Source organism: Nicotiana attenuata, unplaced genomic scaffold (assembly GCF_001879085.1).
Source record: "Nicotiana attenuata strain UT unplaced genomic scaffold, NIATTr2, whole genome shotgun sequence".
In the NCBI taxonomy this organism is placed as follows: domain Eukaryota; kingdom Viridiplantae; phylum Streptophyta; class Magnoliopsida; order Solanales; family Solanaceae; genus Nicotiana; species Nicotiana attenuata.
The window spans coordinates 165,806-185,482 of record NW_017672223.1 but is presented as its reverse complement, the minus strand read 5'-3'; the positions used below and the strand labels follow the sequence as shown (position 1 = coordinate 185,482).

Below are 19,677 nucleotides of genomic sequence, written 5' to 3'. Positions count from 1 at the left end.
GCAGTGAAGCTGTAAAACTTTTAGAAATATCTTAGCTCAGTTTAAAACCTCTTTTGAAAATGATCTTTTCAGCGGTAACGCAAATGAATGCCAAAAACAAATAGTGCAGATAAGCACAGAATTTTCGCCCCGCGGGCACAACACTCAGTTATCAAGGAATGCCAGAGTATCAGGTCTATATTGCAAGAAGTAGCACCAAACAACAGATAATAGCAGACAAATAAGATAATGCAAACACATCAAACAGTACCGGTACCGCTGCAGCGTGCAGCCAGCTCCACATATCGCTGCAGCGTGAAGCCCGATCCATTTATCGTCGACGACGCTCACTGGGGGTGTGCAGACTCCGGGAGGGGCCCCTTACGGCCCAAGCGCAATATCAAGCCATCTCGTGGCATCAAATCTAGGCCCTCAGCCTTATATCAGTATTAGTATAACACTGCTGCGGCGTGCAGCCCGATCCAAAGGTATCCTCACAATACAGGCCCTCGGCCTTATTCAGTCAACAAAATTACATAAGCCGCTCGGGAAACAATAAATCATGATGCTCAGCCCAAAAATATATTTAGAAATATCATTTCGAGTGTTTAAGGCATAGTAAACTTGGCTGAGTTTTAAAACAGTGGAAAACACATGACTGAGTTCAAATATATAATTAAAACAGTGAGGAATTATCAACAACAATCCCCGAAGGGTTCAAATAGCTGGCACGAAGCCCAAATATGGCAATCAGCCCGAATTATGATGATAACAAGTAATTTCGGTCAAATACGCAGTAAATTCATCAATCGGGACGGACCAAGTCACAATCCCCAACGGTGCTCTACCCTACACTCGCTACCCGGCGTACATGTCACCTCAATATAGCACTACGATGTGCAAATCCGGGGTTTCAAACCCTCAGGATATCATTTACAATCAGTACTCACCTCGAACCGGCGAATTCTCTAGCTCGCGACGCCTTTGCCCCTCAAACCGGCCTCCACGCGCGTCAAATCTATCCAAAATCAGAGCGAATACATCTCAATATGCCAATGGGACAATACCCAATCGAAAACAATCGAAAAATAGCAAAAATCTCGAAATTAGCAAAACCCGAGCCCTGGGCCCACTTCTTGGAAATCAGAAAATTTTACATCACGGATTTCTTGTCTCACCACGAGTCCATACATATAAAGAATACCAAAGTCGGAGTCCAAATGACCCTACAAATCCCAATTTTCGTTCTCTTAAGTTTCAAGCCCTAAACCACCATTTTTGCCCATTAATTACTTGAGTTTTCAGCTCTAATCCATGTATTTACACCATAACATCGTGTTTTGAGTCCAAGAATCCATACCTTATCGAAACCCCTTGAAATCTCTCTTCAAAATCGCCCACAATCCTCCAAGTCCGAGTTAAAAATATGAAACCCTTCAAAAATTCGCGAAGATGAAATTAAATAGCACTGCCCAGACATTTCCGCATCTGCGGCTCCATGGTCGCATCTGCGACTCCCGCTTTTGCGGTCAATGCACCGCTTCTGCGGAAATATCCGCTTCTGCGGTTTAAATTACGCACCTGCGCCTCCCGCTTCTGCGGACCAAGCTCCGCATTTGCGGATCCCCCCAATATTCTCAAATACCGCATCTGCGATCCACCTGTCGCATCCGCGACACCGCAGATGCGGTCATCAAATCCGCACCTGCGGTTCTCCCCGCTTCTGCGACCTTACCCTCGCTTCTGCGGTACCGCTTCTGCGGTCCCAAATCCGCAGAAGCGAAAATACCAGAAGCAGTAGAAATTCCTTAAGTTCACAAGCCAAACTTCCCGTTAACCATCCGAAATCACCCCGAGGCCCCCCGGGACCTCAACCAAAAATACCAATACCTCCTATAACATCATTCAAACTTGTTCCAATCATTAAAACACCTCAAACAACACTAAAACCATCATTTCTCATCGAATTCAAGCCTAAGTTCTTTAAAAACCTCCGAAATACGCATTCAATCAAAAATCTAACCAAATCACCTCCAAATAGTCTGAAATTTTGCACACACATCCCAAATCACCTAACGGAGCTACTGCAACTCTCGGAATTCCATTCCGACCCTCAGATCAAAATTTCACCTATCAACCGGAATTCGCCAAAATACTAACTTTGTCAATTCAAGCCTAATTCTACATCGGACTTCCAAAATCACTTCCGATCACACTCCTAAGTCACAAATCATCCTCCGAAGCTAACCGAATCATCAGAATCCATAACCGAGCCCTCTAACACATAAGTCAACATCCGGTTGACTTTTCCAAAATAAGCTTTCCTTAAAGAGACTAAGTGTCTCATTTCCTTCTAAAACCAATCCAATTCAACTCGTTCACACAAGACTCTTATAATGAAGCATAAAGAAGCAGAAAATGGGGGAAACGGGGCGGTAACTCATGAGACGACAGGTCGGGTCGTCACAGAAAAAATTGAGTTTACATATTAAAAAGATATGAAGATGATGTGTCGTGACACATAGACTAGTCAAAGAATTACAACTGGCAAGGAGGCACGAGTTGCAATAGATATGAGCAGAAAGCAAAAGCAGAGGCACGAGCGGTTATTCAAAAAGAGACAACGCTCGTACCTGTTCAAGCCATTTAAACTCAAGAATAAAAGAGAATGAATCTGACAGCATACGAGAGTCCAGATACAGTATTTAATAAGCATTAAATACCAAAAACGTTAGAGAATATGTATTAAATATAATGATTATGCAACGTAGCATTTAATGTATTTAATGTCTTTAATTGCCCATAATAGCCTTATTATGACATAGGCAAAACGCTTATCCCCAAGGTACCTATAAAGGGGAGATAATTGATCAATTGTAAAAAAAAAGACTATCTGAATAAACTTTGGTTTACTTGTTTTTCTTGATTATATTCTTGCTATCCGAATTGCTTTCTTTTATTCATTCTTGCGATTATTAGTAACCCGTGTTCTTCTAAATTATAGCTTTAGTCAAAATTCCATTTTTTGGTTAAACAAGTTGAGCTTGGACTGGATTGAGAATTGATAGGAAAATGACAAGAATTATTTCCTTTTGTGGGAAGATTGGTTTACTCCATTTACTTTTACTATGTACTCATGATTATCTTGTACACGTTACTTAATAGTAAAAACTAATTAGGATAGAATTTTTGACTGTTTTACCCTTATTAATGTTTTAATATTTACTCGTTTTTTATTAGTATTTGAACAAAGTTATCTAGTCATCTTCAAGGATAATTATTATTAAGGGTAAAAAGGAAAAAATAATTAATTTTGTCTTGAACTTCTAAAGTGACAAATAATTTAAGGCAACTATTTTTAATAACCACATAATATGGGATGAAGGGAGTACAATTTAGACTTTACACACTCCTCAACAAATAATAAATAAAGTGCATAATTTATCATAATATCTATATTAATTAGTGTATAATCTTAGTGAATTTGAAAAATAATTTGGAATGAGTAATTAATGCTTAAGGGCAAAATAGGAAAAATAAATTATTTTTTCTTAATATGCAAAAAGTGACAAGTAAAAATGAAAATTTACCTTTAGAATACTTGACAACTAAAAGTGAAGGAAAGGACTATGGAGTATTTTTTTAATATACACTTCAAATAATTTTAATTTCTTATGTTTATTATTATTAATAGAGTAGAGTTTGGTTTTGTTGTGCTTAAAACTAGTTATATTGACAAAATGAGAAGCACATGAACAATTTAAGCTAAAAAATATGTGGACTTACTTCTCTTAGATTAAAATCCTAAGTTGTACCTTGATAAAAAAATCATATTCATGCTAATTGAACAGTGTAAGCTAGCGTTTGGCAGTAAATTCTCAAATTTATTTTAAAAAATATAATTTGGATGAAGTTTGGTTTGAAGATGAAAATCTGTTTGGGCATAATTTTTTAGAACATATTAAGTTTTAAAAACTATCAAAAATACTCAACAACTCTGAAGAAAATTCATACAAAACAAGCGAAACAAATCTGAAAAAAATTCATACAAAATAATGAAACAAATATGAAGAAAATTATACAAACATTAGAAGATTTTAGCAAATTACCTTCAAATTTTGTCTTAGCGGTGGATTGCCACATATTGGCACAACAACTTTGGCGAAGATTTTCTTTTATTTATAGAGAAGGGCAAAGCCGCATGAGTTTAATGAGGAAAAAGTACGTAGATATGGATTAGTTGGGTCATAATAACAGAAAGATACAAAAGTCTAGGGCATTTTTAAAAAAAAAATTTTAAACCAAACGGTAATATTTTCGGCCAAAACAACTCTTGAACTGGTTTTGGAATTTGAAAATTTACCAAAATATAAAATTTATAAACAAATATGTATTTGCCAAAAAAAATTGAAATTGTTTTAGCAAAATCTATGGCCAAACGAGGACTAAGTTGCTTGCATAATGAAGCAACATTTATATTTCCTTCGAGATTTCGGTAGAATCCTTTAGTAGGCATTTGGACTTAAAAATTATAATTTTAAAAAAATAGTATTTAAAGTTAAGTTGGAAATTTGTATTTGGAATTTAAAATTATGTTTGGATCCGTTTGTAAGTTTTTGGTGAGTGGGAGAAAAAGTTTTTTTTCTTGATAAACCCATTATCAAAACAGCACCAAAAACTTACAAAATTTCATGGACAGACACATTTTTGAAACAAAAAAATCGAAAAAAAATATCTATAGACAAACAGGTCGTTAATGTCGAAACCTTAAGTTTAGAGTTCTTTTTAAAATATGAATTGGGGAAATGAATTGTCACAGTTTAAACGGCTCATATACTTATTTGCAGGATGACACACTAGAACCACATCAATCGCCACGCTATCTTTTATATTACTAGTTTTCGAACACGTGCATGCTATAAGTACTTAGCAAAAAAAAATGCTATAAGTATAATTTCTTAAAATAATATTAATAATATTAAAATAAGTGTGATGAGTTACACAAAATTACAAAGGAGAAAGCTCAAGCTCAAAATGAATATATCAAATAGTCAACTTAATAGTTACTTGTTTGATATATATATATATATATGTCGTCTATGGTTACAAATATTTCATGTCTTAAAGTTCGTGCCATGTCTTTAAAGAATTGTAACTTCCGCCTTTTTGCAGCCACATACATATTAAGAAGCCGTTTTCGAATAAAAATAGTATTTTGCAGAAGTTGTACAGAATTCGATCAACATATGTCTTCATTAGGATGGCTAATAGATCATTTTCAATTTCATAGTGTGTGCCTGCAAATAAGTAGTAGTTATAGAGATACTTAATAGTCTACCGAATTTTTTGAACCGTCAAGAGACATCCGTCAAGGGGACCCGTTGTCTCCTTATCTCTTCATCATTTGTATGCTATCACTAATACGACGCATTGACCACCAAGTGGATATCTTGAATTGGAAACCTATTAAAATAAGTCATAATGGACCAGAGATATCACACTTCCTCTTTGCAGATGACCTAATTCTATTTGTTGAGGCTGACAATTCTAGTGCAACCTCTATCATTAACATATTCAACTTCATTGCCCACCAATCTGGCCAAAGAATAAATTTTTAAAAATTAAAAATTATTTTTTCATCCAATGTATTACCTACATAACAAGCAACGCTGGCTACAACACTACAACAACAACAAACCCAGTTTGATCCCAACAAGTGGAGTCTGGAGAGGGTAATCTGTACGCAGACCTTACCCCTACCTAATGCAGGTAGAGAGGTTGTTTCCAATAGACCCTCGGCTCAGGAAGGGCAAGCTGGCTACAACACTAAACATTAAAATAAAAACAAATGTAGGTAAGTATCTAGGTTTCCCAATCACTAACATGCAATCAAAAAGCTCTGACTATCAATTCATCCTAGACAGGATGCATACTAGGCTAAAAGATTGAAAAGCCAACTTACTGAGCTTATCTGGCAAAATAACACTTATACAATCGACCCTCTTAGCAATACCTACACACTCCATGCAAATAGACTTTTTACCAACAAAAATTAGAAACAATATTAATCGCATCCAGCACAATTTTCTATGGGGGTCAACAACCAAAAAACAGAAAGTCCACCACATCAATTGGAGTACAGTGGCTTCCCCAAAAAACGAAGGTGGCCTGGGACTAGGGGTGTTCATAAAAATCCGAAAAATCGAACCAAACCGAAAATCAAAGCAAACCGATCAAACAAATCGATACCTTTTGGTTTGGTTTGGTTTTGGTTTTGAATTTTAAAAACCGATCAAATTTGGTTTGGTTTTGGTTTTAATCAAAAAATAACCGAAAAAAACTGAGCCAAACCGACTATAGGAGTAGCTATTTCAAATTTATTATTACACCTATATATATGTATATTTTTATACAAAGTTTCAAAAAATTTATGGTGAATGTTAATCGTTTGCACTTTTAGTACATTTTTTTACTTTTATATTCTAGTTTGATTGGTAGTTTTCTTTTGTTAAGTGTAAGAATCCATTTCATGTTTAAAAAAAAATATTTTTAATTGAGTCCTTAAATTATTCATCACTATTTGTTTCAATAATCATCAATATATTTTAGTAAATAATAGATTTCTCAAAGGGCAATTGATTTGATAGTGTTACGTTGAAAATGTGGTCACCGAAATATACGTGTTTTGTAGTGTATGTCTTATATTTAAGAAAACCGACAAATAACCGAAAAAATCGAAAAACCGACAAAATCCGACATAAACCGAATCGAGAAAAAACCGACTTAATTGGTTTGGTTTGGTTCTAATATTTGAAAAATCGACTTACTTGGTTTGGTTTCTTTTTAGGGAAAACCCGATCCAAACCGAACCATGAACACCCCTACCTGGGACTGTATAAAGCAACATGAAAAAATATTGCACTCATTTCTAACTTACTATGGAGATCACACACAAAACCTGACTCCTTTTGGGCAAAAACTCTGAAAGCAAAATATACCAATACCCAAAGAAGAAACCACATGGTTTTCAAAAATAACGACTTTTACATCTGAAAAAGTGCTGCAAAAACAGCCACTTTCTTCTCAAAAGGCATAGCTTGGAACATTGAAAACGGGTCAAAAGTACGACTTTGGGAAGATAGATGGATTACATGTAGCCACACACTATGAGAATTAATTCAGGGACCTCTCCAAAAGGAGGATTTTTTCTAAAACAGTAAACAGTATCATTACCAATAATAACTGGAATATAGAAGCACTAGAACATGACCTACCAAGTATGATCTCTGACATCATACAATAAACATACATCCCCTTCTCTGAAAACCTAAATGATTCGTTCTTCTGGACAGAAACAGAGGATGAAAATTTTACAACGAAATCAGCTTACAATCTCTTTACTAGAATAACTGAGAATAACCGACAACAGGAGCCTTTCCCTCACTTTTGGTTATGGAAAGCACACTCCCATAACTAATTAAAAACATTCCTTCGGCTGCTACTACACCAACGACTACCCACTGCAGCCACACTCTACCAAAGAAAAATAATAAAAAATAACTCTTGCAAACACTGCAAAACAGAGGAAAATATATACCACCTCCTCTTACAATGTCCCATCAACAACAGCATATGAGGGGGGGGGGGGGTACTAAACATTACTCCACTAACCAATTCAAACCATCTTAATTGGATAAAAAAAATTGTACCACAGATGCGTGCACCTTACTGCCAAACAATCTCTCCATACCTTTAGCAATAATATCCCCTATTATCCTTTGGCATATTTGGATAAACCGCAACCACATCCTTTTCAATAATGAATCCTATCACATTGATACCAGGAAAACAATTACACACGCTATGAAAACAAATCAGAACTTTAAACACACAATAATGAACAAAACATTGTTAAAATGGAACCCCCACCACCAAACATCTATAAACTCAATATAGATGGAGCACACTAAAAAATTTCCAACAAAGGAGGAGCAGACGGAATCATTAGAGATTCCGAAGGTCAATGGATTGATGGATTCTCTTATCATACAATGGCCTCATCACTCATCCAAGCTGAAATCATCGCCCTACTGAAAGGATTAGGAATTGCGTTCATAAAAATCAAATACCGCTTATAGTGAAACAGATTGCCAGGTATTACTATAACTACTACATGACAATTATCATACTAAAGCTAATAATAATCTTCTCCATGATTGCAGATCCCTGTTAAAAGCACTGGATCAACCGGAAGTTAGGCATGTCTAACGTGAAGGAAACCAAGTGGCGCACACATTAGTGATATTTGGGAGCAACTTCTCCTCACATACTAATGCCGAGTGTGGCGAATACTTCTGTAGTGAACCACCTTTATTTGCTTTCTCTACTTTCCGCAAAGACAAATTAGGGACTGTTTCGATAAGATCAGTCAAATACTGTAATAACTCTCCTTACGTTTAATGCTTAATAATAATCAGCGCCCCCATGCGCCTTTATAAAAAAATCAAAAAAACCAATTGATATATATAAATCATAATTTCCTGTATAGACATCCTTTGTCTGATTCCAACTAATGAGTCCATTCATCTGTTAATTTGGCATAAAACTATTAGTTGATTGTATATATACAAGTGCAACTAAATGTATCACTCTGCTGTTAGTTACAAAAACCGTATAAGTTTTGTTAATATCAATACAAGTAACCTATTAGGGGTGTAAAAGAAATAGTAAGACTTAATAGCAAATTATCAACTTGACACCCGAACCAGATAGTACAATATCAATATAATTCTAAAAAAATGAAGATAAACTAATTATTACATGATATTATTTTATTGATAACGTTGCATGGATACGGTATCTTGTCGTATGAGTTGCCGTAAGTTTTGTGGTTTTTAAATTTCTATCATTTTCTATGGTATTATGCTTTTTTAAAGTAATCATCGTCCAAATAAAAGTATCTTCAATTATAAAGTTTATATTTCTAAGAAAAATTATATATATATATATATATATATATATATATATATATATATATATATATATATATATATTCTATAAAATTACCAAGAAAAATAAAAAAAGTTTTAATGCTTCATTTATTTTATTCTCTACGCAGATTCCTTTGATTCTTATTTACAGAAGTAGTCTTGAAGGATGTGTCAAGTAGTACTAACTCATAAAAATTTCTCAAAGAGAAAGTGAAAAGAAAATTTTATAATAGACAATGACAAAGAAAATGAAAACGAAAAAAAAAACTCCATAAAAGAAAGAAAATGAAGAAACTGACAAAAACGTAGTGTATCTTTGTTGCAGAAGGTGTTCACTAAATTCTTTAAGTTACTAGCATTGGGCATCTTAGGAATTAGGCAAATATAAGTGTTATTAATATCAGGAGGTAGGGTTTGAGATTAGAAGGTTTGAGTACAAAGGTCTATAACCGATTGACCTACAATATTCTAATACTTTTGATATAAAAATTAAAAAAGGTGTATGCCATCGTGCCCGGGTGATTTAAAAGGTTTGAAGGAGAAGATTGCCTGCACTACTTCATTAGGAGACAACTGATTGTCTATGGTTGAGAGATCAATGTTAGTGAAGGATTGAGGGTTGTTCCTAATTGATGGCAAATTGGTAGAGGAGTGTTCAGTCTTGAACGCATTTTGGAAGAAATGAAGAGTGTGTTCAAGAATTTGGGTTGGATCATTAATCCAATTTCCTAGATTATCTTTGAAATGGGTAATTCTGTTTTTCCTGGATTTGTTAGTGGCAGCTATATGACAAAATTTTGTGTTCGCATCGCCTTCCTGAATCCTAGACATTCTGGCCCTAATTTTCCAATACCCATCTTCTATTTTAAGGATATCATTATATTCTTTTAGAAGCTTTGATTCTAGGTTTTGGATAAAGGAACTAGAGTAATAATTTGTGGAAAATTGAATACCCTTGAGCCTAGCCATTATTCTCAATTTTTTCGGTAAGTGTCTCCAAAGTGCTTTTATTCCAATTTTTAATATTGTCTAGGAAGTTGTTTGAGCCTAGGACATAATTAGAATTAAGCCAGCTATCTTTAACTAAGTTGATAAAGTCCGGGTGTCGACACCAAAAGGTTTCAAGTCTAAATGATTTTTTATGCGTTGCACTTTTTTTAGGAGTAACTTCTATTAATAGAGGGTTGTGGTCCGAGTGAGTCCTAGGGAGATGAGTGACTGAGGCTTCTGGGAACAGATTAATCCAGTCTTCATTAGCAAATACCCTGTCTAGCCTTTCCATTATGAGATCTTTAAATTTTTTTTTCTTTTGTTAGACCAAGTAAATTTAGGCCCCTTAAAACCCAGGTCTATTAGGTTGCATGAGTCGATACAGTCACATAGGATTTTAGTTCTTTTATTATTGATACTTCTTCCTCCTAGTTTTTCATTAGAGGCTAGAACATCGTTAAAATCACCTCCTAATGACCAAGGACCTTTAATGACACTGTGCATGTCTAAGATATTATTCCATATTAAGTTTCTAAGTTTCCTATCTGTACTAGCATAGATAGATGTAAAGATAAACGTAGTGTATCTTTGTTCACTAATGAAGTAGTGAAGGCAACCTTCTCCTTCAAACCTTTTAAATCACCTGGGCCCGATGGCATACACCCCTTTTATTTATCAAAAGTATTGGAATATTATAGGTCAATCGGTTATAGACCTTTGTACTCAAACCTTCCAAACTCAAACCCTACCTCCTGATATTAATGACACTTACAGTTGCCTAATTCCTAAGGTGCCCAATGCTAACTTAAAGAATTTTAGACCCATAGGCCTATGTAATACTATTTACAAAATTATCACCAAAATCATTGCAAATAGGCTTCAACCTTTTTTGCACCATATTATCAGCCCCTTCCAATCTAGTTTTGTTAAAGGGAGAAGAGCTTATGACAACGCCATCATAATCCAAGAAATAATCTCCTAATTCAAGAGAATGAAGGGGAAAAAGGCTCACATGATCTTGAAACTTGACCTTGAAAAAGCATTCGACAGATTGGTATGGTCATTTATTTACCAAACTCTTTCTTATTTTAAATTCCCTTACAAAATAAAGCTGACTCATTATGAATTGTATTTGTACAAGCAAAATTGCAATTTTGGTGAATGGGGCAATAACCACTTTCTTCAACCTAAGTAGAGGTATTAGACAAGGATGCCTACTATCACCTTATATCTTTATTATGAGCATGGAAATACTTTCTCGTTTAATCCTACACCAGGTAGATACTTGTTTATAGGAACCTATTCGCTTAAACAGTCGAGATTCAGGTATTTCCCACTTATTCTTTGCAGACGACCTTACTCTAATGGCCAAGGCTGACAAAAAAAACTATACCATCATTAAAAGTTGCCTCAATATTTTTTGTAATCTGTCAGGCCAAAAAATAAATGTTGACAAATCCAAAATAATCTTCTCCAAAAACTGCCCTATGATATTAGCCAAGGAAATATTTACAGGATTCAATATCAAAATAAGCAAAGTTTTTGAAAAATACCTAGGCTTTTCAATCCTTAATAATTATCCAAAAGCGTCTGATTGCTAATTCATCATTGACAAAATGCGGGATAGACTCTCCACTTGAAAAACTAATTTTCTCAATATAGCAGGAAGAACCACCCTGCCCTTAGCAACTTTGAATTCCATTCCCAATCATGCCATGCAATACACAATGCATCCTACCAAAATTCACAAGCAAATTGATCAAATACAAAAACACTTTATCTGGGGCACCACTGCTGATCGTAAAAAACTTCATCTAATAAATTGGAACACCATTACTAAACCTAAAGACATGGGAAGTCTTGGCTTAAACATTGCTAATTCAAATAATAGGGTTTTACTGTGCGGATTAACTTGGAGACTCCTAGCTAATCCATCCACCCCCTGGGCAAACGTCCTCATTCACAAATATGGAAGTAACAAATCCAATAATACATCGTTTATATGGAAAAGCATCCTCAAAAGTTGGCTAACTTGTAAACAAGGGATCCTTTGGCTTCCAGGCAAAAACTCCAACCTAAATATTTGGGACACTTGTTGGATCCCTCTCTTACCCCTTTTAAGAAACTGTAAAGAAGGGCCCCTTCAAAAAAAAGATCAAAACCTGGCAATAAAAGACATTGTTGAAAATGGGGAATGGAAATTCAACAAAATTTCATTCAACATCCCTCCTGCTATTATGGACAACATAAACTCAATCCCGCAACCTCTTCACAGCCTAGACAAGCCCTGTGGAGTTTGAATAGCAATGGTATATTCAATTCCAAATCCTGCTACCATCTAATAAATAATTGGCATAATGAACATAATCAAAACTTCACTGGATATGAAAATTACACCGCCTAACAAGATCAAATATTTTCTTTGGCAATGCCTTCATAGTAGGCTTCCATGTTGTTCCTATCTTCATCACATAGGAATAAACATCGATCCGCATTGTGCCCTTTGCCGGAGTCAAGAGGAAATTACTAGTCACATCTTCCTTGAATGCCCAATTGTTTCAAACCTATAAAGATCTCTGGGCGTTACCAATGTAACAACCAACACAGACAACCTTTGGCTTCTTAGACTAAAGGATCTCAACAAAAATCAACAACCTATAACTATACCTTGGACTGACCTCCTTGCTTTTGTTCTATGTGGTATTTGGATTAATAGAAATAATAACAATATTAATAACACTCACTACCACCCTCGCCTTAACGATATAAAAAATCTGGCGATAGAAAACCACTTTCTCAACTCCACAGGAGTTGCACCCAACGACAAAATGATTATTAATATAAAATGGTACCCCCCCCCCCCAACAACACTGGTACAAACTAAACACAAATGGAGCCTTCCAAACACATGGAAATAAATCCGGCATGGGAGGTGTGTTCAGTAACTATCTGGGTAACTGGGTAATGGGGTACCAAAAGGCAGATTGAGCTATCTCACCTCTACACTCAGAACTTCAGGCAATCCACGTAGGCCTTCAAATAGCAACAAAATTCAATCTATTCCCACTAGAAGTGGAAACAGACTTTACAGAAGCAATCAAAGCAATCAACCACGACCATCTAACACTGTGCATGCATGCAGATTATTGATGCTCCAGCAGAAGCACCTACTCCTGCGGCATAATTTTCGTGAAGGAAACCAAGTGGCGCATCTATTGGCAAAAGATGCAAGCAAGAAGGAATACAAGCAGCAGTGCAATGACAATCCAAAGCTCCACGCAAGTCCACCTCATTTTGTGAACCTACAACTGTCAAAGGATGCAAACGGAGTCTATCATTACAATAAGTCATTAGACATTACGGCATGTAATAAGATTAAGTCATTAGGAAACCAGAATATCTCTAATGTTAGACCGCCAATGTGTAGTGGTGAATATTCAAGTGTCTGTATTAACAACAACAACTTCTAGTTATTATATAATATTTTCATATTATCAAAAAAAAAAGAAAGGTGTTGAGAGAACACCAAATGGTGAGACTTTAATGGAAAAATAGATAATAATTTGACAAAGAACAAAAGATAAAACTGAGTGTGTTGAAATGCTCCTAAAAGTAGGGGTGTTCATAAAAACCCGAAAAATCGAATCAATCCGAAAACCAAACCAAACCGACCAAAAAAACCGTTACTTTTTGGTTTGGTTTGGTTTTGGTTTTGAATTTTAAAAATCGATCAAATTTGGTTTGGTTATAGTTTTAATCAGAAAAAAAACCGAAAAAAACCCGAACCAAACCGACTATAGGAGTAGTTATTTCAAGTTCATTATTACACCTATATATATGTATATTTTTATACAAAGTTTCAAAAAATTTATAGTAAATGTTAATAGTTTGCACTTTTATACAAAGTTCTTTACCTTTACATTCTAATTTGATTGGTAGTTTTCTTTTGATAAGTGTAAGAATTCATTTAGTGTTAAAAAAAATATATTTTTAATTGAGTCCTTAAATTATTCATCACTATTTAATTCAATTATCATCAATATATCTTGGTAATTAATAGATTTCTCATAGGGCAATTGATTTGATAGTGTTACGTTGAATATGTGGTCGCCGGAATATGTGTTTGGTAGTGTATGTCTTATGTTTAAGAAAAAAACCGACAAATAACCAAAAAAATCGAAAAACCGACATAAACCGAATCGAGAAAAAAACGACTTAATTGGTTTGGTTTGGTTCTAATATTTGAAAAATCGACTTACTTAGTTTGGTTTCTTTTTAGAGAAAAACCGATCCAAACTGAACCATGAACACCCTACCCAAAAGTGTTCACACGTATAATATAGTATGATATGATGATATTAAAAAAATCCTCTTTATCCCCTCTCTCTATTTACCCCCTTCTAAATAAACTTTAATTTTTTAATCTCTATAAGAGATAAAAAGAAGAAGACCCTATAATTGATCATTGAAACATTGTGTCAAAGAGGAAAATAAAATTGGTGCCACATTGTTTGGTAGTGAGTGACAAATGATCTCAACATCACTCTCTTATTTCATTGTCTATTCCTCCATCATTGAACACATTACTGTGATTATTGGCAGAGAGAAGAAACAAATCTAATCCCAAGGGCCCAAGCAAATCTTCCTTACGCGTGTATGACTTATTACTTTAATTACTTATATATGTTCTTAACTTTTTGGTTATATATATATATATATATATATATATATATATATATATATATATATATATATATATATATATATATATATATATATATATATATATATATATATTCAGTTAATACTTATTCGCACCAAATATTCTATGATAACTATGTTGCTACAGATTCCAGTATCCACGTGAATTCTTTATCTTATAGTGATGTATCGTACTAATCATAGGCGGATTCAGAATTTAAAGTATATGGATTTCTATAACGACCTTAAGTAAATATACATTAAGTAACTGAGTTCACGATCAAATATGTTTAGATATTTAGTAAACTTTTTAATACATATACATGGTATGTGCAAAAGCTACTGAGTTCACGGAACCCACATATAATAAGTTGGATCCGCCCCTGATAGTAATCTATGATACATAATTACTAGCATAACAAGAAAATCGAACTTATGTCCTCTAAGTTGCAAGCAAGGCGAAGCTATGTGTGGTCTGTGGTCAAGGGTGGTCAACTAAACATCCTTCATCGAAAAGTTATACTGTATAGGAGTACTTGTTATTGATAAAAAAGAAATAGGCATTAAACACTCTTGCACGACCCACCCTTATTAATTTGAACACCTTATTAATTTTCCGGTAGCCTGCAAGCCATGATTCAAGAAAACAAACCAAACTTATAATTTAAGCCACATGACTACAAAGATAAATACTGTTGCAGATTACAATCAATCCTTTTTGCCCTGCAGTTTCGGGGAAAAAAACTTACGTGCACTCAATATTTACAAGACATGTGTCTTTTACACTTGCGATTGTATGTAATCTTAGAGCCTGTTTGGCCATGAAATTTTTTTTTATTTTTTTCGAAATTTTTTTACACTTTTTCAAAATAAGTATTTGGCCATAAAATTTTCAGTTTCACTTGAAGATAAATTTTGGAATTTTTCGAAAATTTAAAAAACTTCAAAAAACTGTTTTTCAAAATTTTCACTCAAATCACTCACAAAAATTAAAAAACAACCCAAATTTATATTCATGTCCAAACACAACTCTAATTTTCAAATATCATTTCACTTGATAAATTCTTTTTTTTTTTTTTCGGAATTTTACAATTCTTATGTCCAAGCGCCCACTAACTTAAATTTATAACCGTTAAAGTTAAATTTCTTGATTTGTTGTAAAAATGTAAATATCTATCCTGGGCACTCCCACAAGAATGGCTCCTCGAGCCTGAATCCAGTAGTGTCAGCTCCAACCAGCTGCTGCCACGTGGACATTGTGCACCAATAACGGTCATTTTGATCCACCACATCAATGGAAAGATCAGGTAAATCAAAAAATGTGTCATCATCCTCTCTTGACAAAGAATTTGGTAATTCTTCTTGGGTGTTTTCCAAGAATAAATTGGTTGACGAATGACAACTTCGTAATTCAACTCGGCTCGGCTTGGCTCGAATTTCTTCATTTTTGTCGGGAAATGTGATGGCCGCGGCTTTTGCAGCCGCGGTCTGGATGTCCTTAGGAGAAGCGGAAGCTGGACGCGGGAGTTGATGAGCCAAATGAGGATAGTTAAGGTAAGCCGAGTTACCTTTGATGGCTAAAGCCGCGACATCATGAGCTCGAGCCGCCATTTGAGCTGTTGGATAAGTACCTAACCATATTCTTGATTTTTTTCTTGGCTCTCGAATTTCGGACACCCATTTACCCCAACTCCTTTTACGTACTCCTCTATAAGTTGGGTGCTTATTATCATCCTCATTTTTCTTCTTCTCTTCACCGTTCTCATAAATTTGGATGAGTTCTTGATCTTTCCTTGAGCTTTTCTTCGAGTCGTAATCTTTTCGAGTAAGCTCATTGCTCGAGGAGAACGACGATGATGATGATGATGATGATGTCGTGGTTAAAGGAGAATTCAAGACATTACAAGCAGAGTTAGAGAAGAAATCGTGACGATGATAATTGGCTCGAGTTTCAAGGTTGATTCTTTGTTCTTGATCTTCCATGATTTTTTTTTATTTTTTTTTGGTGCTAAAATGGCTAGTTTATTGTCTTTCTTTGTAAAGAAAGTAGGAAGGAAAATGTAGTAAAGACAGAAATTGATGATGTTTGTTTGGCTTCTGTGGTCCTTAGATAAAGTGTTAGAGTTCATTTAAATAAAGGAAAAGGAAAGGGAAGGAAAGAAAATAAATATGAATGGGACCTTTGACGCAAGGGTGTCTATAGTTAAGCTATTTTGTTGCCCATGTGGCAATTAACATATATTTCTTTTTTCCTTTTTTAATTTTTGTTGGTCTTGTCTAATTTGAAATTTTTTTTTTTTTGGTGGTGGTGGGGGGGAGCAAGGAAAATGTGAAAATAAGTAGTGAAATCTTCACGTACATGCCTAAGCAGTATATATTGTCATCATTTACATAGAGCAAGCAGCCATAGACCAGAGAAAATTGTCATAATCAACAACCATGTATTTCACATGAAAATTGACATATAACCATAGTAGGGTTGTCGATGATTCAGTCCATTCTTTCTTAAATTATAGACAGGGATGAGAAGGAGGGGACTTGTGACGTTCGTGACCCAGGACGAGCTGACGAGGGCAAGCCAAAGAGAAGGATTGACGGGTTTCTAGGCTGATAATATAAGCTTCCAAAAAAGGGATGTACATGACAACTTAGACGAATTTCACATCAGAATGCATGGAAATAGAAAATGAACAATTATATAAGGCATAATATAAATTTACATGGTACACATACTTTTTTGGCTGGACGTGCGCCCAAAGGATTAATCCGTGAGGCCTGTTGGACTAAAACGGACAATACATATCATAGTTTTGAAATATGACATGATAGGGAAAGGAGATTACAAGGTGGAAAAGTAGTTCTCCGCAAATAAAGTGAAATCTTCAATAATCACTAACTTTTTACTGAATATTATAAAGTCTTTTACTTCTGTATTTTATGTTGGGGGTATGTATTTTCAGAGGCGGAGCCTGGATTTAAAGTTTATGGATTCGAGAATCTAATTTATTTAGGTTACTGGATTCTAAATAATAAAATTATACATAATCGATGAATTTCTTAAGACAAAAGCTATTGGGTTCGGCCGAACCCGTAGGCTGTGTTCGAGCTCCGCCCTTGTGGACTTCAAAAACTTGTGTAACTAATTTGTTTTTATTAGCAATGACAAGCTTGAAAATGGAGTGATATTTTACTGTTAATTAAACTACTGTCTTTTTATTTTATTAAATTAAATGGGTTTTGTTGATATGTCTTCTTCCAGCTGTCCTAATTCCTGAATTTCTGCAGTGGCTTCAACTTGCCGTAATTCAAGTACCCAAACTCTTCAAGAAAAATTAAATAAAAATTACCACACTATCTTAATATCACTTGAGTCTGTTTGGTATGACGAAAATCATATTTAATAAAAAATGTTTTCTTGCAGACATGTTTTTTTATAAAAAAAAGATTTTCTCGCGAAAACTATTAGTCAAAGAAGATAAATATGGAGTTTAAAAGTCCAAATAGTTTAAACAAATAATTTTTGTCCATTAGTGCGCAAGTAACTGCCTCCCATTTGATAAAAGTATTTTCCTTGATATTTTCTAGCAACCAAACATGAGAAAATCTGAAAATAATTTATGTCATACGAAATACTAATTAAATTTCTCTATAACAGCATCTCTATATAACAATATTTTACTGTAAAAGCCAAACTTTTCTCGGAACTAATTTTCAAGTTATGTTATAATATATTCTCTATAACAGAACTTCGCTATAACATCCAAAAATATTCGGAACAAACAAAACTATTATAAAGAGGCTTGACTGTATAATTCCGATAGCCTGTGCAAGCTAGAACAGCCATAACATTTACAAAATCACTTTTAAATTTTCTGTGTTCTTAAAATAGCTTTGAATATAAATTCAAGAAACATCACAAACAGTTGGATAAATTATAAAAAACAGTGAAATCTTAGTAAGTTGACCAATAAAAAATAATTATAAAAAAACAAAAGAGATGAAGTACTAGTTGAGCATTATTGAGGAGCAAATCTTTTTCACGTTGCTATCATTTATTTTATTCTTAAAATGAGAGCTTTTTGTAATAAATGGAAACGACAATAAACTGAACGCTAACAGACATGACCTTAGATTGACGGTGTATTTCTAGAAATGTAAAATCAATTAATTTTAGAATTTAGAATAAATATTTTTAAGTCTTAAAAAATTAAAACTAAAAATATTACTACACTTTAGTACACGTGCCTCACATGTTAATGGGTCCTATCCCTAGATTTGCTTCCCTAATTCATTCTTTACTTGAATAAGAAATTCTTAATTTCCTTATTTACTCCCTTTTTCCATCTTTTTTAAAAAAATATTTCAGAATTAGTAGTCCGATTGAATTTCGTAAGTTTACTAAATGGTTAGGAAAAATAAATAATAAGAAATTAAGAACAAAATAATATGTGATTGGACCTTCCAAAAAAATAATTTTAATGTGGTCGATTTTCCCTTTCTATAATTAGTTTTGCTAATGCTCTAGCTAACTATTCATCCTTTTCAAGTGTAATTTCGGTATTACTCGGGTGTGTTCCACTGATAGTACTTCATCGTCTTTGATAGTAATTGATTTTACGTATCACCTTTCACTTCCATTCATCCATCAAAATTGAAAGAAGTGTCATGATCCCAACATGTAATTAGTAGTTTTATTGTTTACTATATTAGGGCCTTAATGTTTGCTTAAATTCTAGCTCCACCCAAAAATTGCATTATTAAGAAGTATACTAACTAGGAATCTATACATGATTATAAGGAAAATTAAAGACNGATATTGAAAAGACTAGTCTCACTTTTCAATATCTATTTGAATTCGTTGTTTTGAAATGTGTTCTTGTGTTATTGGACAAGTTATGAAGTTGAGAATTTTACAAGAAGTTGTGCAAAGACTAAGATTTTATTTCCAAATTTTATATATATATATATATATATATATATATATATATATATATATATATATATATATATATATATA

At 34.0% G+C, this 19,677-nt stretch overlaps 1 protein-coding gene across 1 annotated transcript; it reads right to left on the bottom strand.

Moving 5' to 3' along the window:
• Positions 1-15,695: 15,695 nt before the first annotated feature.
• On the bottom strand, positions 15,696-16,810 carry LOC109212369 (ethylene-responsive transcription factor ERF039-like). The gene has a single exon (XM_019376002.1). The coding sequence runs from the start codon at positions 16,641-16,643 to the stop codon at positions 15,834-15,836; it is 810 nt and encodes a 269-aa protein (XP_019231547.1). The 5' UTR covers positions 16,644-16,810; the 3' UTR covers positions 15,696-15,833.
• Between the last annotated feature and the right edge of the window lie 2,867 nt (positions 16,811-19,677).

Excerpts from the sequence above, each read along its gene's own strand:
- LOC109212369 (XM_019376002.1), bottom strand. The coding sequence starts at position 16,643 with ATGGAAGATCAAGAACAAAGAATCAACCTTGAAACTCGAGCCAATTAT.